We start from the raw sequence: 21,698 nt of genomic DNA on the forward strand, positions 1-21,698 counted from the left end.
GGTGAGGGCTAGCTTCCTGGCTTGTAGACAGCTGCCTTCTTGCTGTACCTTGACATGGCAGAGAGAGAGCGAATCTTTCAGGCACTGATTTCATCATGACAGCCCCACCCTCATAACCTCAGCTAACCCTAATTACTTCTCAAGGGCCCCATTTCCACATTGGGGGTTAGGGCTTCAACAGTAATTTGGGGAGAACACATTCAGTCCATGAGACCCCATTCTCCACCAATTACTTATTACACGCCAGTGTTCTTACATGAAAATATCAATATTTATTCATATAAATATATGAATAAATATTTTCAAATTTATTTTCAAATAAAACAACAACAAATAATTTCTCCCTGCTCTAAAGTTCCTTGTTCTTCAATACATCCTATTTTTTCCTCCCATTAGCCTGTCAGGCTTGTTAGATTTTTCACATCACAAAGGTCACATATCTTCATTATGTATGAAAACATATCTATGATACTGTCCCTTTGCTCCACATAATCCACTTAAAGATTCACTCTCCTTTATTGTTACCCACAAATTTTTGGCAGCCAGGAGTGGCACCTTTACCTTTGAGGAAGTCCCTTATATCCAATAGTTCTAAAGGACAAACTCAAACTTTCTTCATGTGACGTTAAATCAGGCTCAAAGCCCCATCCACAAAAAAACACTTTAGAATTATACTTTATTGTAAGCAACCAATGAAATAGCTTTAAAACTGCATTGGAAATAAAATATCAGTGATTCTTATGAAGAATGGTCTTCATTTAAAACAACTGATCCAATCATCTGAACTTTATTAAGACCTATGATAAGGTCACCACCTCAGTTAATTTCAAATTCTCAAGTCAAAAGTCACCAAGGACTTTTGCTCTTTGGCTTTCAAAGAGGGACACATCATCAAATGGTCCCATTTTTACAAAATGTATGTTAGAGACAAATGCCTTTTTCCCATGCCTCTGTCTCTACTTCGATGCTTCAGTCTTTGCTTTTATAACAACTTTAGGCTTTTTCTTCGGAATGTGTATTCTGATGTCGAATCAGGGATGAGCTCCGACTATATGCCTTCCCACATTTACTACATTCATATGGTTTCTCTGAAGAATGGCTTCTCTGGTGCCGGATAAGATCCGACCCACTGCTAAATGCCTTCCCACACTCGTTACATTCATAGGGTTTCTCTCCAGTATGACTTCTTTCATGTAGAATAAGGGATGTGCGTTGACTGAAGGCCTTCCCACATGTTTTGCATGTATATGGTCTCTCTCCAGTGTGAATTCTTTCATGTTGGGCAAGGTGTGCACTCTGACTGAAAGCCTTCCCACACTGATCACATTCATATGGTCTGTCTTCAGTATGAATTCTCTTATGTCGAGTAAGAGATATTCGATGACTGAAGGCTTTCCCACATTCCTCACACTGATAGGGTTTTTCTCCAGTATGAATTCTCTGATGCTCAATAAGAAATGACTGGCGGCCAAAAACTTTACCACATTTATTGCATTTGAAAGGTTTCTCTTCAGAATGAATGTTCTGATGTATTTTAAGGTTGGCAGTTCCAGAAAACATCTTCCCACACTCCTTACATTCAAACAGTTTCTTTTTCTTTGTATGAACTTTCTGATGTTGAAGAAGGGATGAATGCCGATTACAGACCTTCTCACATTTATTGCATCTGTACAGATTCTCTCCACTGTGAATTCTCACATGCAGAATAAGGGCTGAAAGCCGCCTGAAGACCTTCTCACATTTATCACATTTATTGAGTTTCTTGGAAGTGTGAATTCTCTGATGAAGAATAATAGATGAAATCTTATTAAAGGATTTCCCACATTTTCTGCATTTATAAGGATTCTCTAAATGGTTCTTTTTCTGCTGACTTAAGGCCTTCTGACTTTCATGGGTTTTCTCTCCAATATGAATTCTCTTATGTATGACAAGGACTGATTTCTTATGGAAGCCTCTCCCACGTTTACTGCATTCATGTACTTTTTTCCTATTGTGAATTTTCTTATGAACTAAAAGGGATGACATTCGAGTGAAGGCTTTCCCACATTTTCTGCACTGGTGGGCATTCTCAACAAGGTGAATTTTCTGATGTATTTTGGGAGATGAGTTCTGACATAAGGCCTTCTCACAGTCAAAGGTTTCCTTTCCATTATGAATTTTCTCATGCAGAATAAGGGTTGTTCTTTGAATGAAGCTTTCTCCACATTTATCACATTTATGGTTTTTCCTTCCATTGTGAATTCTCTGATGAAGAATGAGCGATGAGACTTGTATGAAAGCTTTTCTACAATTACTACACTCATAAGGCTTCTCTTCAGTATGAGAGCTCTGATGAAGTTTAAGAGATAACCTCTGACTAAAGATTTTCCCACAGTCATTACATTTAAAAGGTTTCTTTCCTGAATGTACTTTCTTGGGTTTTATTAGGACTGAATTTTTCTTGCGGCCTCTTTTTCCTGTGGGACCTTTTTGTGGGGCAGAAACTGTTTTCTGATAGATGCTTTGCCCAGATTTTTTGCAATGATTTGGAGGTAATTTCTTCATCTCGCATTTAGCCCCTGAGTCTGAAATACATCAACAAATTAAATACTTGTTTTCTTATTTAAAAAATTTTTTGTCATTTAAGAATCTAAGTTGAACTGACACACAAAATTTCCTAGGACATCAAACTTTACCACAAGAATTACTCCTTTTTATAAGTTGGATATCTGGAAGTTGAGCATCAAAATAGAAAGTTTTGTTTCTGGGAGAAAGGATTGCCAATAATAATATTTTGCTTCATTATGACTTTTGTCATTTTCTAAAATGAGCATGTTCCTTATGAACATAACATTAATAGTAATTTTAAATGATTAAAGTAGCTCTTTGAAATGCTAAAAAAGTAGTAAAATTTGAAAATCATTAAAAGAGAACTTTAAAACCTTGAACCTCTTTGATATTTTCCCAGAATTTATGTGAAGAAAAATTAATACTGTGAAAGTTGGATTTCATTAGGCTGATTAAATTTGAGGCTTTTAACTAAATACTCATTTTTGTAAGAACCACTGGGAACTCTCTTTAGAAGACAAAAACCACTAACCTAGAACTCAGTATCCTGTGAAAATATGCTTCAAAAGTGAAAGAGAAATAAAAACTTTCTCAGACAAACAAATATCAAGAGAATCTATTGCCAGTACACCTATCTTAACAAGAAATATTAAAAGAGGTGCTTTAGAAAAAAGGAAGATAATACAGATCAGAAATTTAGATCTACATAGAGAAAGTAAGAGCACTGAAGAAGGAATAAATGAAGAAAAAAAAAACTTTTTTCCCCCTTATTCTTAACTGATCTAACAGATAGTATTTGTTCCAAATAATAGCAACATTGTATTCGATTATGTAATTCATCTATTCAACTTATGTGTGTTTGTGTGTGTATACAGATACATACACATACATACATATTTAAGTCTGCTTATATATAAATGAAGTGAATGACAGCAATGATATTTGGGCTAGAAGGATAGAATTAGCATTATTTTGTTATTATAAGGTACTCATACCACCCATAAAGTGGTATAGTATTATTTGAAAGTGGACTTAGATTAGTTGTAAATGTGTATTGTATATTGTTATAAACTTTAGGGCACCTACTAAAAAAAGTTTTTTAAAAAAAGTATAACTGATATGCTAAGAAAGACAGAAAAAGGAATAATGTGAAATGCTCATTTAAAACCAGAAAAGGCAGAAAAAGAGTGGAAGACAAAAACAGGATAAATACAACAAAGAATAAAGGCAACAAACATAAAACAGTGACAAATATGATTACTAAATATTCATTTCTGACATTATGTATCTACTATATCACTGTGAATGTGAATGGTCTAAATTCACCAATTAAAATAAACCAACAAAGTGGATAAAAAAATATGACCCAACCATACACTGTCTGAAAGAAACCCACTTTAGATATAAAGGCACACAGAGATTAAAAGTAAATGGATGGAGAAAAATATACCATGCTAACACTAATCAAAAGAAAGCAGTAGCAGCTATATTAATTTCGGACAGAGCAGACTTAAAAACAAGGAAAGTTATCATGGATAAAGAGGTGTATTACATAATGATAAAGAAAGCAATTCTTCAGAAGACATAACAATTCATAATGTGTATGTGTCTAACAACGGAGTGTCAAACAAAATGAGACAAAAACTGATAGAACCTCAAGAACTAGATGAATCTAGCATCGCAGTTGGAGACTTCAATGCCCCTCTCTCAGAAATCAACAAATTCAGTAGGCAGAAAATCAGTAAGGACATAGTGGAACTCAATGACATCATCATTCAACTGGATCTACTTCACATCTACAGACTAATTCATCCAACAACAGCAGAATTCACATTATTCTCAAGCTCACATGAAACGTTCACCAAGATAGAGCACATTCTGGGCCATAAAACACACCTTAATGAATTTAAAAGAACAGAAATCATACAATGCCTGCTCTCAGACTGCAATGGAACTGAACCGGAAATCAGTAACAGAAAGATAACTGGAAATCCTCAAATACTTGGAGATTAAACAACACACATCTAATTAACACACAGCTGAAAAAAGAAATCTCAAGAAGAGTTTAAAAATATTTTGAACTAAATGAAAATAAAACACAATTTATCAAAATGTGTAGGATGCTGCAAAAGCTGTGCTTAGAGGGAAATATACTGCATTGAATACGTATATTAGAAGAGAACAAAGATCTAAAATCATTAATCTATGATTCTCTCTTAGAAAAGTGAAAAAAAGAAGAGCAAATTAAATCCAAAGTAAGCAGAATAAATACAGTTCATCCTTGAACAACACGGGTTTGAGTTCTGTGGGTCCACTTACACACAGATTTTTTTCAATAAATACATGGTTGGGTCTCTATATCCTTGGGTTTTGCATCCATGGACTCAACCAACCTCAGATCAAAAACCTTATTTGTGATCTGTGATTGGGAACCTGCAGATGTGGAGGGCCAAATTAAGTTACATGCAGATTTTTGATATGCAGGGCTCGACACCCCTAACCCCAACATTGTTCAAGGGTTAATTGTATTAGCAAACTGAATTCAACAGCATATTAAAGTCATCACATTCGTGAACAAGTGGGATTCATACCTGGACTGCAAGAGTAGTTCGATATGTGAAAATCAATCAATGTAATATATCACACTAACAAAATGAAGTACAAAAGCCACATGATTATCTCAACTGATACAGAAAAAAGCTTTTGACAAAATTCAACACCCTTTCATGATCAAAACACTCAACAAACTAGGACTAGAAGGAAATTACCCCAATATAATAAAAACCATAATCAAAAAGTCCACAGCAAACATCACAGTAAATGGGGAAAGACTGAACCCTTTTCCTCTAAGATCAGGAACAAGGCAAGAATGCCTACTCTCACCACCACTATTCTACATAGTATTGGAAGTCCTAGCCAGAGCAGTTAGGCAAGGAGAAAAAAAAAAAACAACCATTAAAAAAAAAGGAAAGTCAAATTCTCTCTGTTAACAGATGGCATGACCTTATATGTAGAAAACCCTAAAGATTCCACACAGAAAAACTGTTAGAACCAATAAACGCACTCAGTAATGTGGTAGAATACAAAATCAACACAAAGATCAGTTACATTTCTATACACTAACAAGATCCGTGTCAGAAAGGAAATTGAGAAAACAATCCCATTTACTATAGTAGCAGAAAGAATAAAATATTTAGGAATAAATATAACCAAAGAGGTGAAGGACTTTACACTGAAAACTACGTAACACTGCTAAAAGAAATCAAAGAAGATACAACTAAATGAAAAGACATCCTGTACTTTTCAATTTGAAGACTTAATATTGTAAAATTGATTAAATGGTCAAAGTGATCTACAGATTCAATGCAATCCTCATCAAAATCCCAATGACATTTTTTGCAGAAATAGAAAAAAGGCTCAAGAGACTAAACAGACAAAAAAATCTTGAAAAAGAGGAACAAGGCTGGAGGCCTCACGCTTCCTGATTTCAAAACATATTACAACACAACAGTAATCAGGTGGTGTGGTGCTGGCACAAAGATAGATACAGAGACCTATAAAATAGAATACGAGGCCCAGAAATAAACCTTTGTGTATCTGGTCAAATGAGTTTCAACAAGAGTGCCAAGACCATACAATGGGAAAAAGATAGTCTCTTCCACAAAGGGTGTTGGGAAAACTGTATATCTAATCCAAAAAAATAAAGTAGAACACTTACCTTCTACCATGTACAAAAACTAACTCAAAATAGATTAAAGAGCTAAACATAACACCTAAACTATTAAACCCCTAGAGGAAACATAGAAAAGCTCCAGGACATTGGATTCAGTACTGATTTCTTAGCTATGACACCAAAAGTACAGGCATCAGAATAAAACATTGACAAATAGGACTACATCAAACTATACTTCTGCACGCCAAAAGAAACAATCAACAGAATGAAAAGGCAACCTGCAGAATGGGAAAAAATAATTGCAAAACATATCTGATAAGGGGTTAACATGCAGACTTCATAAGGAAATCCTACAACTCAACAACAAAAGACAAATAACCCTATTAAAAAATGGGCAAGGGGACTTAAAAAGACATTTCTGCCAAGATAGACAAATGGCCAATAAACACATGAAAAGATGCTCAGCATCACTAATCGTTAGAGAAATGCGTTATCAAACACATATTATCACCTCACACCCATAAGGATGGCCACTATCAAAAAAACAGAAAATAAGAAAATAACAACTGTTAGTGAGGATATAAGCAGAAGCTGAAACTCTTGTGCACTATTGGCAGAAATGAAAAATGGTGCAGCCATTGTGGAAAATAGTATGGAGATTCCTCAGAAAATTAAAACTAGAACTACTATATGATCCAGTGATTCCACTTCTGGGTATTTATCCAAAGAAATTGAAATCAGGATCTCGAAGAGATATCTGCACTCACACATTCACTGCAGCATTATTCACAGCAGCAAAGAGCGGGAAGCAACTCACATATCCACCAACAGATGAATGGATAAAGAAAATGAAGTACGGTCATCCCTCAGGGGATTGGTTCCAGGACCTCCATGGACACCCAAATTCATGGATGCTCAAGCCCCTTATATAAAATGACAAAGTATCTGCATATAGCCTACACGCATTCTCCCATGTACTTTAAATTGTCTCTAGATTTCTTATTATACCTTATACAATTTAAATGCTATGTAAATAGTTGTTATACTGTATTTTTTAGGGAATAATGAATGACAAGGAAAAAAGTCTGTACGTGTTTAGTACAAATGCAACCACTGTAGGCCTAAGTACATGGTATACATCAGCAACAACATTAATATGTTTTTTTCAAATATATTTTCAATCTGAGGTTGGTTGAATTCACGAACATGGAAGAGAATATGGAGGGCCAACTGCATATACACATGATGGAATATTATGCAGCCTCTGAAAAGGAAATCCTGTCACATGCTGCAACATGGATGAACTTCAAGCTAAGTGAAAAAAGCCAGTCAGAAACAGTCAAGTACTATATGATTCTATTATTATGACATATCCACGGTTGTCAAAATCATAGAAACAGAGAGCAGAGAGGCAGTTCTCAAGGGCCAGGGGATAATTAGTAGTTAAAGGGTACAGAGTTTCAGTATTGCAGGATGAAAAAGTTTTGGAGATCTGTTGCATAACAGTGTGAACAAACTTAACTGTACATTTAAAAACGATTAAAATGGTATATTTAATTTTATACTTTTTTTACAGTTAAAAAAAAAAACTCGTAAAACTATAAAGAAAACATAGTAGGACCAACCAAAGAGGAATCCATTGGAGAAGGGAATAAGTTTTTGAAAACTCATCAAGATGAATGGCTATGGGAGATTTTAATTTTTTTTAATGAGTAAAGAAAGTGATGCACGTTTGGACATTGTCACCAGATGTGCTTTCATTAAAAGCAGAACACACTTTCTCGGAAAGAAAATACAAATGCCAAAGCAGGGAAAGTGATGGGGAGATGAGGGTGTTATGGTCTGAGCTTCTGAGACCAAAAGCTGGGGTTCCAGCCCACCTCTGCAGTCACTACTTAGCTGGGTGACCCTGTACAGGTCACCATAACTCTCTGACCTGTTTCTCATTTATAAAATAGGAGTAACAGCACCTGCCTTCCAGCATTGCTGGGAGGAACCAGCACTCACCCTAATAAGGGCTTACTGAATAGTGCTTCTCCTCTCTCTAAGAAAGGTGGGTGGCACTAAGGAGACTAGAATTTACTGCACAGGCCTAGGGGCCTCTTAGGCGGGCAAGTGGTCCTCAAACATTATCCTAACGAGGCTGTCCTCTACAGTCGAATGAGCTCCTACATGAAATGCCCACTTTTAAGCCCTGGCTCTGTCACTCACCAGGGCCCCGGCGTTGTCTTGCTGGTTCCACTGTCCAGGGTGCTTTTCCCTTCTCCAGTAAGGTGATCACACTGGGCCTCCGACAGGAAAGTCCTGTACACGGGGAACACATGGGACCTAAACACACTGTGGTCATGACATCAGAGCTGGGCCCCGCAGCTCTATCAGTGGAGGTATCAGCCCGGAAAGGTGTAGAAGATACAGAGGGCCCCTCGGGAATGAGGGGCGTGAGGACGCTCACAGCCAACAGTATTTCATTTCTGATCTGCAGAGCCAACCACCTTCCTGAAAGGTTGAGCCACAAACTCCTGAGGCTAATTAGTAAGCCATCGCCTCTGGCTCCAAGCGCACCCTCCCCTTTTCGGTTTTGGGTGCAGGGCATTTCTCCTTCGCCAGCTGCCCCTCGAGGATCCTCAACAGGGGCTCTGGTGGTTTCAATTTCTACTTGTCTTTTTCTCCCTCCACTCCCAGAACAAGCGTCCTCCTGCTCCCTCAGGAGTAGAACCCAGGCAGGGTACTCTGTCCTCCTTCGGATCTCTGTGTCTTTTCCTCTAAGTCCTCAAAACCCAATCTCTTCCCTGGCCCTCGGATGGAGGCCATGTCCTGTAGTTACCATCTCTGTGTCACCTCAGTGTCTGCTTTTGGCTTCTTAACAGTACTGTTAAGTCAGTTCCTTGTATTAAACTCTCAAAACAACCAGGGTGTCCTCGGAAGGTTACATATATTGTTTCCATATGACCAGCAATTCTGCTCCTAGATCCACACCCAAGAGAAATAAAAATATGCGTTCACGCAAAATTTGTACAAGAATGTTCACAGCAGCATATTCCTAATAGCTGTAGAGTGGAAGAAGCCCACCTGCCCATCAACGGATGGAACGACAAACAAGATGTGGACCATACAGACAATGGAGCATTACTTGGCCATGAAAAGGAATGAGGCACCGATACACGCTACAGTGTGGATGAACCCCGAAAGCATTATGCTCAGAGAGAAGCCAGACACAAAGGAGCACATATTCATGATTGCACTTCTATGAAAGGCCAACAGGCAAATTTATAGAGACAGAAAGGGGACTGGTGTTGGCCCGATCTGGGGGTGTACTGGGCAGGGGGAACAAAGAATGAGTGCTAAATGGTATGGGGTTTCAGCCAAGGGTAATAAAAATGTTCTAAAACTCATGACAGTCATGGATGTATAATTCTGTCAAGAAAATGACCATCTCTGAACTGTATACTTTATATGGTGAATTGTATAGTATGTGAAGTACATTTTAATAAACTGTTTAAAAAAAAAAGAAACCCAAATGAGAGTGGTTTGTTTTCCTGACCAGAACGATTGCACGTGCCCCTTGAAGGGCCACTTGTGCATTCTAGGGGAGGGGGCGGGAGCACTTACCGACAGACACCAGGTTCTGGTAGGTCTCCAACATGACATCTTCATACAAGTCCTTCTGTATGGGGCTCAGCCCTTCCCACTCCTCCTGGGAGAAGTAGACAGCCAAATCTGCAAATGTCACTGACGCCTGAAATGGAAAATCACAAGCCCTCTCATGGGAGGCTCGTGCTTCCACATGCCTGGAGAAGACAGTAGACTGTCCCACACAGGGGATGGGGTACATGGTCAGGAAACACTTGGGGTTCCGAGGCCAAAGGGTCAAGTGTGTTAACAGAAATCAAACAGCATATGACATAACCGTTAGTCAAGATTGCTTGCAAAAAAAGCCTGTCAACTTGGACTTACCAGGCACCAACAAAGTTAGGTGTTTTTCTAAGCACCTACATATACTGGCTCACTTAGTGCTCGTGTGAGCCTGTGACCGGGGACTACTGAGAAAATCACTGCGATGTCCCAGATGAGGACAGTGGGGCCCCAACATGAGGTGATTTACTGAAGCCCTTACAGCTAGTCCACATAGGGGTCAGGGTCCAATCTGGACAGTCTGCTTCTGACTCATGCTCCTGACCACCTGCTTTCTAAAAAGTACATGACTACGTTACACATGGCAAAGGATTCTTTGCAGATGGGACCAGGTGACCTTAAAATAGGGAGATTACCCTGGATTGTCTAGGGGGGCCTGATGGACTCACAGGAAACTGTAAGAGAAGGGACTTTTCTACAGCAGTGACAGGAGGAGAGAAAGAGAAGTCAGGGAGATTCAAGAATGCGCTGGGTTGCACCTGCTATCGCCAGTATGAAGGTGGAAGAAGGGGCCACATGGAAGCGGGAAAAGAAACCAAACCCTGCCAACAACTAGTGAGTTTAGGAGAGGACCCGGGGCTCAGGAGACCACAGATGGCCAGCATCTTGATTTCAGCCTTGAGACCCAAAGCAGAGGCCCCAGCTAGGGCACTAACTGGGTGTTGATTAAGTGTGTGCTGTTTTGATCTGCCAAGTGTATGGTAATGTTATAGCAGTGACAGGGAACAAATACACATAAGTCAAGGATGAAGCTGTTTGTTCTAAGAAACGGCATTAAAGATGCCTATGTCTAAAGCAGTGCAGCCTGCCTATCAAAGGGGCGGCCCTTACCACCTAGCGGGCCTGGCTCCAATGAACAGCACCTGAACAGGGGCTGTGTGGAGTGTTTTAAAGTCAGAGAGACTTCCCCGTCGTAAACATGGGTTGGACAAGTAGAAACAAAGTGATGTCAAGAGGTTGGCTCTGGAGCACAAAATGGAACCTCCTCTGCGTCTGCAGGCCCCACCAGGGCACTTGTCTCCACCCTGAGAAACCACAGTGGCTGTCACCTTCCCTCTGGGGAGGGCATTTCTTCCAGTACTGGCAGAGGCCTTCAAGGTGCTCGGCCCACAGCTGAATGGTCATGTGCACACTGAGAAAAAGGAGGGGGCCACAGGGCAGCTACCTGGGTTGTGGGGGCTGTCATGTTCCCCTTGTGGTAACAGGAGGAACCTGGGGACCAGGTCTTGGTTGGGTCTCTGCTGGGCAGGAAGTGTACATGGAAGAAAAGCAAATGGTCCACGTCTTCCAGAATGGAATGTTCACGAAGGAAGAGGAATAGCTGTTTACCTTGGATTTGGGCTTCCCTCGTACAGCAGGCATCCTCTGCTCCCTGATGAGGGTCCGCATCTGGGGGCGGCAGCACGCTGTGGCAGGGGTACTGTGGGACAAGGGAAGTCGGGAGGCTCGGTGGGCCTTCTGGGTAGTCATCGAGTCTCAGGGTAAGAAATTCATAGCCCCTCACCCTGGACATACATATGCACATGGAGGGAGAAGAGAATGTCTTCTGGAACATTTCTGCCCTTTTCAGGGTCAGAGGCAGGCCACAACCAATGCTACCTGCTCCTAAGATCTCAGAAGGTGCTCGATCAGGAGGCCAATGTGACGTGACAGACACCTGATAGTCCATCTGATAAGTATACACTGAGCACTCACCGAGTGCAGGCACTGTCCTAGATGCTGGGGGGGAGCAGTGAGTGTGCACAGAAAAGGACTTGCTCCTGCACACCTGACATTCCAGCAGGGAGGACAAGTCCACATAAACAGTGTCGGCTGAGGTCACTGCTATGAAGGATAAAACGACCAGGCAGGAGCTAGAGTTGACAGGGTTGTGTGGTGGCGGGGTCATGGGGTAGCCTCTCAAAGGTCTGAATGTGTGCTGAGGTCTGAATGTGTACGAGTGCTAGCCACATGGGCGCTGGTGGAAGAGCATTCTGAAGAAAGGTACAACAGGTGCAAAGGCCCTGTGACAGGCGTGTGCTTGGCATGTGGAAGGCAAGGAGAAGCTGGTGTGCTGCAGCAAAGAGAGTGAGGTATGGAGTGGTAGGCCAGGAGGGGCTGGAGCCAGGAAGGCCAGACCATTAAGGGGGTGGTGAGTGGTTTGGAACTTCCCCCAAGTGTGGTAAGACATCACTAAAGGAGAGCCGAAAAGGGGACTCACAGATAAGTATGTAGAAATCCAGCAGAGAAGCGGTGGTGGTGCACTGGGGTAAGAGCAGGGGAAGGGGCAAGATGTCCCACATACATTCTAAAGAGACTCCAAGGAGACTTTCTTCCCTACAGCTGTACCATCCAACATGTGTGCCACTAGCCACATGTCACAAGTGCGTTCTGGAAATAAGGCTAGTGCAACTGAGGAACTGGGTGTTTTATATTAATTGATTAAAACCTTAATAAGTAATAAATATTAAAATTAATTAAAATTTACTATCAATCTAAAATTAAAAACTGATCTTCAATTCAATTACTGTAAAACTCTTAAGGTCTGTCTGGCACAGCTTGGGTGTGTGAATCTACTTCTCCTATGACATGTTTTATGAAATTTAAATGTAGAAAGAGTAACTCCAATAAAAATTAAGTGTCTGGATTGAGGTGCACTGTACTTGTAAAACACATACTGGCAGTATGAAAAAACACATAAAGACAATATGAAAAAAAATCACATAAAATATCTCACTGGTAATTGTTTATGTTGATTACAAGTTGAAACTAATATTTCGGACATACTGAGTTAAATAAAATTACTATTAAAATTAACTTTAATGTTTGGTTTTTTTACTCTTTTCAATGTGGTTACTGAAAATTTTTTAATTCTGTGTTGCACCATGTTTACAGGGCAGCACTGCCCCTCCCATCCAGTCTACACCATCTCATCCAGCTGATACCACCCCGTCCAGTCTACCCCATCCTTTCACTGCACTGCTTACTTCACACTCTCCTAAAACAGCTTGCTGATGCATGTCTACGTGGGTACTGTGTCCACCACTGTGTCCACTCGGGTTCCAGGAAAGCAGGCAACTGGACACTTGCCCACTGCTCTCCTCCTGAGGCTGAGAACAAGCCCAGCACAGAGCGGCACTCAGGAAGATCTTTGACTGACTCGGTGACCAGTACCCCAGGCCATCCAGCCCACCGAGTCAGGGCGGGGCCAACCGGGCCATGCTGAGACCACAGAGGACAGTTCTTCCAGCAGCCCCCTCAAGCCCTCTCAACTTGTCTTTTGGAGAAGGGTGGGGTCTGAAAAAGGCAGACATGGGGGCACACTTCTCCCCTCATCGTGAAAAACGTGAATCTAGAAAAAAGGAGTACATTGTACCCCAATCACTCTTCGCCCAATATGAACACTTTCCTTACTGCTTTTAAAAAATCAAGTCATTTCAGCCATGACATAGCCATAACAGCTTGCCCTAAATGCATCAGCAGCAGCTCCGGAGAATGCCATCATCACGTGCCAGTGCCAAGAACAGTAGACATGTCGTAAGTAGCCTCTATGATTACTGAGAAAGACACAGTAGGAGATGGTTTGGGAAATGGAAGTACTGGTATGTCCTCCACAGATGTTCGTGTGCTTCCCTCCCATGAGAGCGAGGGCAGGGGAAGATAAATGAAACTAAGACCATATTAAGTTGAGTTAGAGAACACGTAGGTTTTGAGGGTGAGACAGCGCAGACCACCTGTGCGTTGTCACAGAGCTTTACGTGATGGAAACAGGGTCTGAGCCCCAGCCCACCTCCACACCATCTGCCCTCCTGCTATAGGACAGGAGTCTACATAGGAAATCCTCTCTGGTGGACTTCGGGAGGTGTCATTGTTGCACCACAATCACCAGATGTTTGCTTTATAGCAGAGAGGCCAGAGGACTTGGGGAGGTTTGCAGCAGCCCATCTATGGTGAGGAGCTGTGGCTCAGGGACGAACCCAGTGGCCTGGCCTTCCATTCTCTGACCATGCTAAGCAAGGCTTCACTCAGCAGAAAGTGGAGACACAGGGGCCACACCAGAAGCCTGGACACCTGAATTATCTCTGGATTAGACCCCGGGGCAGAGGTGTAAGGAGGTGTCTGAAGCGCCTGCCAACTTCCATGGTGTAAATACTCCTGCTGGGCCCACTGTAAGCTACCAAACTAAAGTCACTGAGCACAGAGCTGGGGACAGGAGTGCACAACAGACTTCTGAGAACCAGTGCAAGTCAGTCCCAGCACTCCGCCAGGGCTGACTCTGACAATGAAGCCCTAGTCTTTGTCTGGGCATTCCCATATTTAGACCAACATCCCTCAACAGCAGAAGGGGATTAAAGCCTAGTTCTGTGCTCTGGTGCGCACCCCAAAGCAGCGGCCTCTCCACAGAAAACTCTTTTGCTGGCTGTTTGTGTTTTGTTTTGAAACATTCATGTAACTTCAGCATCCTATGGCATAAATCTGATCCGTGTTAACATAGAATCATGTTTTAAATTACTTACCAGATTAGTACATTGCTTGGCTTTTCCCTTCTGATTCCTCAAGTAAAACAGGTTGCTCCTGGAAGTGGCATCACATCCACTCTGTGGTTTCTCATAGCTATTTGTGCTCAGCCACGCACCCCAAATTGAAGAAGCACAATTCTTGTCCACAAGTAACTTTCTTTGAGGAACTCAGCTCTGCTGGGGAGGAAAGAACAGCAGTTTGGTATGAGGGCATTATGGGTTTGAAGCTTGCCTCTACCAATGAGTGGCTATGGGGGAACTACCCACGGTCTCAGTTTGCTCATCTGTACAATGGGGTGATGGAAACCTACCTCACCCTTGGCTGTCCGGGACTTTACATGAGATGGCACATAAGAATTTCTTGCCTTCCTTCTCCTTGTTAAGTCAGTATACACCAAGCATCCAGGAAACCAAGGAAGGCTGAAACCCACTGAAAGGGCCGTGGTTAGAGTCCTCACCCGGGCCTGACTGGAGAGAGACTGACACTATCTCAGTGGAAGGCAACTTGGCAACACCTTCAAGATGGAGGGTGCACATACCCTTTCCTCATTTCTGGTATTTGTCTTCAGATGCCCTCACATGTGTGTAAAATGACAGACTGTGGCAGGGTTGGTGGAAAGAGGCAGGACAGGCCTGCGGTGAGCGTGGGTGCCTGGAGCTAGGCTGTCTGGGTTGAACTTCTAACTCTGCCACCTCCTCTGTGTGACTTCACACTCTCTATGTCCTCTGGGCCTCAGCTTCCTCATCTGTAAAATGGGACAAATAACAAGGACCCCATAGGGCTGTTGTGACGATTAAATGATTAAATAACAAGGACCCCATAGGGCTGTTGTGACGATTAAATGTGGCACACTTAGAGCCAAGTTTAGCAGTGCTAAACAAAAGTCAGTTATCAAGAGACTGGAAACAACCCGACTGATTGTCAGTAGGAAGACGGCTAAGTGAACATTACATGCCCACATGGGACTCCACTTTAGCCTTTAGAAAGAACAAGATGGCACTACATCGGTGGTTCTTCATTAGGGGCAATTTTTCCCCCAGGAGATACCTGCAATGTCAGGGGACATTTTGGGCTGTCACAACTGGTGGGGGGAGGCATGCTCCTGTCATCTGGTGGGTAGAGCCCCGGGATGCTGTTCAACACCCCACATTGCACAGGACACTCTCAGAGCACAGTGATCTGGCTCAGATGTCAACTGTGCTGAGGTTGAGAAACCTGCTCTACATGAACTGTGTGAAGAAGTCTCCAAGAGACGCTGCAATTATGGGGAAAAGGTAGAGGAAAAAATGCTTGGAAGAAACAAAACACAAAATACAAATACATGAGTTTGAAAAGGCATAGACAAGTTCTGGAAGGGTGATCAAGAAGCTAGTGGCATTGAGTGTCTCTGAAGAAGGACACTAGGTCCCTTGGCATGGTAGAAGAAACCCAAAACTCTTTTCCTCTCTACACCTTGGCCTTCCATATCACATGTACAGAATTACCTCTTCAAAACATCAGCACCACAAATGAAATAAAGAAGCTAGATTCATCACCGCAGGCAGGCTGTACACCTAGCCTGTCTCCCAAGTCCCAGACCACAGAGTGGGAAAGAGCTTTGAAAAGCATGAAGCTCATTTCTTGGTCCTAAGGTAGGGATGGCTCACACCTGGATGGAAATAAGCTTCAAAGAGTTACTGGACAGTAGCCATGCCTCCCATCAGGGGCAGGCAACGAGGGTCCCCCTCAACTCCACACCCCTCTGGCCTGGCCCTGAGTTGGGGGCAGGTCCTGACACACCTGAAAGCCAGCTGTTTACTGCATGGACAGTATCCCTGTTTTCTTCCAGCCAGACTGGCCTCTGCTGAATCACCTGTCAAATATCTTAAGACTACTGTCCCCTGAGCCTGCCAGCCCCAGAGGCTGAGGATGTATGGGGACACTTTCTCTAAAGACCTAAGTCCAGTTGTACCAGAAAACACAGATGCTGCATGTTAGGGTAGGCCCTGCCATTTCTCTTTGCACAAGGACAGGCTTTATCAATGTAGGACAGAGCTTGGAATGTGCCTGTCATGGGGAAGTGCAGCTGTCAGGACTGCCTGTCCTAAGATACTGAAAGCACTGGTCACTCACCTGCTCCCCTCTCCATGACACTGATTTCTTTTATTCCTGGAAGCCCCGCAGGAGCCCGCAAGCTCTCAGAGCTGTAGCTCTTAGCCCTGTCTGTATACTAGAATCTCTTTAATAAATACTGATGGTGTGCCCATCCCAGGCCAATTAAATCAGAATCTCTGGGGACTGAATCTGGGCCTTAAAAAAAAAAAAAACAACGTTTCCAAGGTGGTGTTAATGGGAGGCCAGGGTTTAGAATCCCTGCCCAACCCGAGCCTTGTTGGCGAGGATAGAGTGCTAAACCCTCTAGGCTGAAGCCCAGACCCAATGTTGGAGCAGAAGAGTCTTTAATGAGATCAAGGGATGCCACTGAGTCACTGAGGGTGGCCATTGCTGGCTTGGAGCTGACTGAAGTGCCCATGGGAAGCCTGGTGTTGACTCTGAAAACAGCAGCTGCTGTCACCCCATAATCCCTTCACCCTGCTTTACTTTTCAAATGCTTATTACCATCTGTGATGAATTTAATTGTGGGCTCCCTCTCAGCTCCCTACTAAATGTGCAGTCCAGTAGAAACCTCGTCTGTCTTGTTGGTTGACTAGCATGGTACCTAGCCCCTGGCAGACACCTGACTCTGAGTGAGTGGCTCTGACAGCCCACCTGGGCTTCAGGCCAAGACACTGTGCTTTCTTCTTATCTCGGGAACATCACTCTTTAACACCGCTCCTCCAGTGCCCTCGGCCTTCTCCCTATCCTGTCTTGGGAATGTCCAGAATATCCTTGTTATGGTCCTGTATACCACTGATTATTAACTAAGATGATTCTGCCCTCCAGGAGACACCTGGCAGCATCCGGAGACATTTTTGCTTTCACAATTGGGTCAAGGGGTGTGCTATTGGCACCTGGTGGATAGAGGCCAGAGATAATGATAAACATCCTATGACACAGAGGACAGTCTACCCCACCCCAGAAAAATTATCTGGCCCAAAGTGTCCATAGCGAAGAGGCTGAGAATAGGACACAGACACACCTCCAGCCCTCAGGGTTATGGGAAGATACAGCTCCTCAGCCTCTGCCACTTTCCAGCTCCAGTCTTCCTCACCACAAGCTCCCTAGGGGCATCTCCACCTAGGAAGACCCTCTGCTCTGGGTCTCCCAGAACTCTGACTAGAAAGTTCTGAATCTAAGCCCCTACCTAGAGTTTTACTTTACCTCTTGACCCAAAATGTTTACTCTGGGGCTCTACTTTTTGCTTTTCTTTCTGTGTATTTTATTTTTTGGATTTGGAATCTTTGTGGTTATTATATTAATAATAAAACAATTATACTTTACATGTTGCTTACTGGTGTCACATACTGTTCTACATAATGCTCACCATAAGCCTGGGATTGGTACTATTATTTTCCCCATCTTGCAGGTGAAACCGAGGGGCGGCAGATTTAGGTGACCTCTCCCCAATTCACACAACTAGTGAGTGATGGAACCTGGAGTCCCAGAGTCCACGCTCTTCTCCAAGCTTCCCTAGTCACCCTGCCACAGGTTCCACAGGCCAGGGCAGGCTCTGCCCTCCCTTCAAATGTATACTAAGGCAGAAACAACTGGTGCAGCTCACCTACTGGGGACACCACTGCTCAACTGGGAGAAACTAGACCCTCAGCATCAAGGACAAAAGCCCAGTCTCAAACTCCGAGATGAAAACCCCTTCAGCATTCACCACTGCACCCCTACCGTGGGACGGGGTCAAAGAACAACCACCAGCAGCACGACAACAAACACCTGGCACATACACAGTACTTGGTAAATGCTAAGCTCTACGCCGGGTGTTTCACCTGTTACCCCACTGGATTTTCCCACCACCCAGGCAGGCGGTTTCATCATCCGTCTTAACCCACAAGGGGAGCCTTGCACAACACAACACCGCCTTTCCCAGGGCCCATCGCACCTGTGCAGCCGCTCAGAATGCTCCCCACCAGACCTCCTTCCACAGTTACAGGCAGATACACACTAGGACAACACAATCACGCAACTGCAAAACCACTGACACTTCCAGTGTCGCACTCAGCCGCCCTAGACTAATAAATGACCACATCGGTCTTGTCACACACACAAATGCGCTCCGACCACACACATCCTCGAGGTGCACTTATACCCATTCCCAGACCCCTACAGGCGCCGTCATTTCTTTCTCACATCAACACCACAGAGCACACAGTAAAATACACGATCCTGAGACACGCCCCCGTCACCATACGTCTGACTCCGTTACGAAGACACACACAGAGCCACCCACACACACCCCTTCTCACACCACATCCAGCGCCACCACACATTTCAAACACACGGTCATGGCTCTACACCTCACACTCCGTCCGACACGACTAGACACGCAATCCCACGCAGCCTTGGGCCCTCGACTCCCGCGGCCTCACGACCTCCCGCAGCCTCACAGCCACGCAGCTGCCGGAACATATACACAGGTCTACATCCACACTTCCGTCCTCGCGGGTCGCGTACTGGCAGCGCCCATTATGACAGCTGTGCCCGCAGCCCAAGCTCCCAGCGCCTACGTCCGCCCCTCCGGGATCCCAGGGGGGACCATGGTCAGCGCCCATCACACGTGGGACTCGTAGCGGGCCATGGCACCGCCCCCGGGACCGCCCCCAGAGCGAGGCCCCGCCCCCAAACAAAACCACGCGGCGGGAGCTCGTTAACTACCACAAGTCCAGGGACGTCCCACAAGCACTGGCCTGAGGCCCCGCCCCTCTGCACGCAACGGCGTACGCCAGTAGTCTCGGGCAATCAGAGCCGTCCTTGGGAGCATCACCGCCCGCGCGCCAGGCCTAGGTCCTGCCCCGCGCCAATCCACGTAGCACGCACGGTCGCGTGTGGGGCCAGCTCAGTTTGCGCTCTTGGGGGCCCCATGCCTCGTTCCCCTTGTGCAATCACGCGACGGTACTCAGGCGCTGCGGCCCGTCCTTGATCTAGTCAACCAAACCCACCCTCCACAGTTAGCCGCTCTCCTCGGCTTCCACGCCTGCGCGTTCCCGTTCGGGGGCTCCTGGCCCCAGCACTCTACCCCGTGCGCCGGGATTCTCCGAGATTTAGATCCAGAGTCACTGGCGGACGCTGAAGCGCACACTCGCGCGTGCGCACTGCGAGTTCAGTGCGCAACTCCCAGAAGCCTCCGGGGCGCAGCGCGGCTCGGAGCGGCCACGCCCAGGCGTGAGGGGCCGAGAACCTGGGTCATGCTGCCTCCGATCTGTCTTTCCCGGAGACGAACCGATTCGGGAGTGAGGCGGAGGAATGTTCCTCCAGGCCAGGAGAGGAATCTCACTTGCGCCTTTGTTGGCCGAGAAGCCCCAGAGTCTTCTGCGCGGCCCCTTTCTAGCTCCCAGACTCCATTTTCCGGGAGACCCTGCGGCCCGTTTCCGTGGTTCCGCGGCTGCGCGTCCTCTGAAAGTGCACGAGCGAGCGGCGCCGGTGCGCGCTGTGCTGCAGCGTGCAGTGACCGCTGTGTGATCGTGAGTCTCTGAGAGGGGACCCAGCTTTTGTGATTTTGTACATGTGTGTGTGTGTAGCACTGATTTAGAATATATATGTGTATGTTCAGTAGCCTCTATGGCTGCTTTTGAAAGCATAGAAAGTCTATGGCCCAAAGAGCCTAAAATCCTGATTGATCCGTTTTTGTAGTTGTGTAGTGCGTGTGTAGGGAATCACGGATTGTGAATATGTGTGTGTTTGTGGAAGTGTCCTTGTATATGTATGTAGCCCAGTCTTTGTGCTTGTGTATAGGAAATCACTGTTTGAGACCTTGAGTGTAGAGACCCAATTTTTATATTTTTATACATGTGTATGTATATATAATTTTGATTCCAGTGCCAGTGTGTGGATTTTTTTTCCCCACCATGAAGCAGTTTTCCTTCCAACACATCAGCTGAATGTCTTACACCCATTCTGACACTATGTAGCTGGCTATAGTGTCAGCTCCTACAGCTCAGTCCCCAAGACTGTCGCTAACCCCCACACAAGTCTCCAACATCAGCTGCCAATCACAGTCCAGGTTTTCACCTGTGCATTAGACTGACCAGCAAATGATTCCCCTTCTAGGCTTTGGTTAATTTGCTAGAGTGACTCATGGAACTAAGAGAAATATTTTACTTCCTAGACCACTGGTTGTCATAAAAGGATATATAACTCAGGATGGCTAGATGGAAGAGATGCATGGGCCAAAGTACATGGGAAGGGCCTTGGAGCTTCCATGTTCCCTGAGCGTGCCACTTTTCCCACACTTCCATGTGTTTACCCCTCAGCAGCTCTCTAAAAGCCATCATTTGGGTTTTTATGGAGGCTTCATTACATGGGCATGACTGACTAAACCACTGACGATTAAACTCAATTTCCAGCCCTTTGCCCCTCCTAGGAGGTCTGGGGTGGAACTGAAAGTTTCAACCCTCTGATGCTTCGTTGGTTTCCTGCCAACCAGCCCCCATCCTAGAGGCTTTCCACAACCAGTCATCTGATGAAGGTTACAAAAGATTCTTTTATCACTTTCAACACTTAGGAAATTCCAAGGGTTTGAGGAGTTCTGTGCCTGGAGAACAAATATTTCTTAGAAATCCCAGTGTGTGAGGTAGTGGGGGACCAGGGCTTGTGTTTGCACTAGTGTGGCCCTATGAGCGCATTTTGGGGGATTGGGTATTTAAGGGTGAATGTGAGAAGCTAGTTTTGGTTTCCCAGTTCGGTGACTAGGTGGTATTAATCAAAATAGCAGCTAACACACACTATTAGGCTTTTTTCTTATTACCACCACCACTAGTAGTAGCAGCTAGCATTTACTGATTGTTGTCCCTGACCCAAAGTGTTTTTCCATTTAAAGTTTTATCTCATCTTTTTAACTTGTCTCTTAGTTCGTTTCTACTAAAATCTCCAATTTCCAGGTGTATAAATTGAGGCACAGGGAGATTAAGTAAGGTGTATA

At 44.4% G+C, this 21,698-nt stretch overlaps 2 protein-coding genes across 8 annotated transcripts; one reads left to right on the forward strand and one right to left on the reverse strand.

The window, feature by feature from the left end:
- Nucleotides 1-657: 657 nt before the first annotated feature.
- Nucleotides 658-19,857, reverse strand: ZNF667 (zinc finger protein 667). 7 transcript variants are annotated; one of them, XM_023522783.1, is made up of 7 exons: nt 19,720-19,857; nt 15,171-15,377; nt 14,629-14,805; nt 11,462-11,552; nt 9,830-9,956; nt 8,432-8,524; nt 658-2,564 (listed from the first exon to the last, which is right to left on the reverse strand). In XM_023522783.1, the coding sequence occupies exons 4-7, from the start codon at nt 11,519-11,521 to the stop codon at nt 994-996; spliced, it is 1,851 nt and encodes a 616-aa protein (XP_023378551.1). In that variant the 5' UTR covers nt 11,522-11,552; nt 14,629-14,805; nt 15,171-15,377; nt 19,720-19,857; the 3' UTR covers nt 658-993. The 7 variants fall into 7 exon arrangements, with proteins under 7 accessions (XP_023378551.1, XP_011377524.1, XP_011377519.1 ...); XM_011379222.2 differs by lacking the exon at nt 15,171-15,377 and having other exon boundaries at nt 9,830-9,914; XM_011379217.2 differs by lacking the exon at nt 15,171-15,377.
- LOC111731238 lies at nt 19,249-21,684 on the forward strand. Its single transcript, XM_023522726.1, has 3 exons — nt 19,249-19,320; nt 19,591-20,241; nt 21,124-21,684. Exons 1-3 carry the CDS (start codon nt 19,249-19,251, stop codon nt 21,175-21,177), a joined length of 777 nt encoding a protein of 258 aa, XP_023378494.1. The 3' UTR covers nt 21,178-21,684.
- The last annotated feature ends 14 nt before the right edge of the window (nt 21,685-21,698 follow it).

This window comes from Pteropus vampyrus, unplaced genomic scaffold (genome assembly GCF_000151845.1).
Source record: "Pteropus vampyrus isolate Shadow unplaced genomic scaffold, Pvam_2.0 Scaffold357, whole genome shotgun sequence".
Taxonomy (NCBI): domain Eukaryota; kingdom Metazoa; phylum Chordata; class Mammalia; order Chiroptera; family Pteropodidae; genus Pteropus; species Pteropus vampyrus.

What these genes read in the sequence shown, in the direction of transcription:
- ZNF667 (XM_011379217.2), bottom strand. Translation starts at nt 11,521, where the DNA reads ATGCGGACCCTCATCAGGGAGCAGAGGATGCCTGCTGTACGAGGGAAG. An exon ending in GAGGGAAGCCCAAATCCAAG is followed by an intron (nt 9,957 to 11,461) that starts GTAAACAGCTAT and finishes TTTCCATTTCAG; the next exon opens with GCGTCAGTGACATTTGCAGA. An exon ending in AAGACAACGCCGGGGCCCTG is followed by an intron (nt 2,565 to 8,431) that starts GTGAGTGACAGA and finishes GATGTATTTCAG; the next exon opens with ACTCAGGGGCTAAATGCGAG.
- LOC111731238 (XM_023522726.1), top strand. Translation starts at nt 19,249, where the DNA reads ATGACAGCTGTGCCCGCAGCCCAAGCTCCCAGCGCCTACGTCCGCCCC. An exon ending in GGATCCCAGGGGGGACCATG is followed by an intron (nt 19,321 to 19,590) that starts GTCAGCGCCCAT and finishes CAATCCACGTAG; the next exon opens with CACGCACGGTCGCGTGTGGG. An exon ending in GCAGTGACCGCTGTGTGATC is followed by an intron (nt 20,242 to 21,123) that starts GTGAGTCTCTGA and finishes CTCAATTTCCAG; the next exon opens with CCCTTTGCCCCTCCTAGGAG.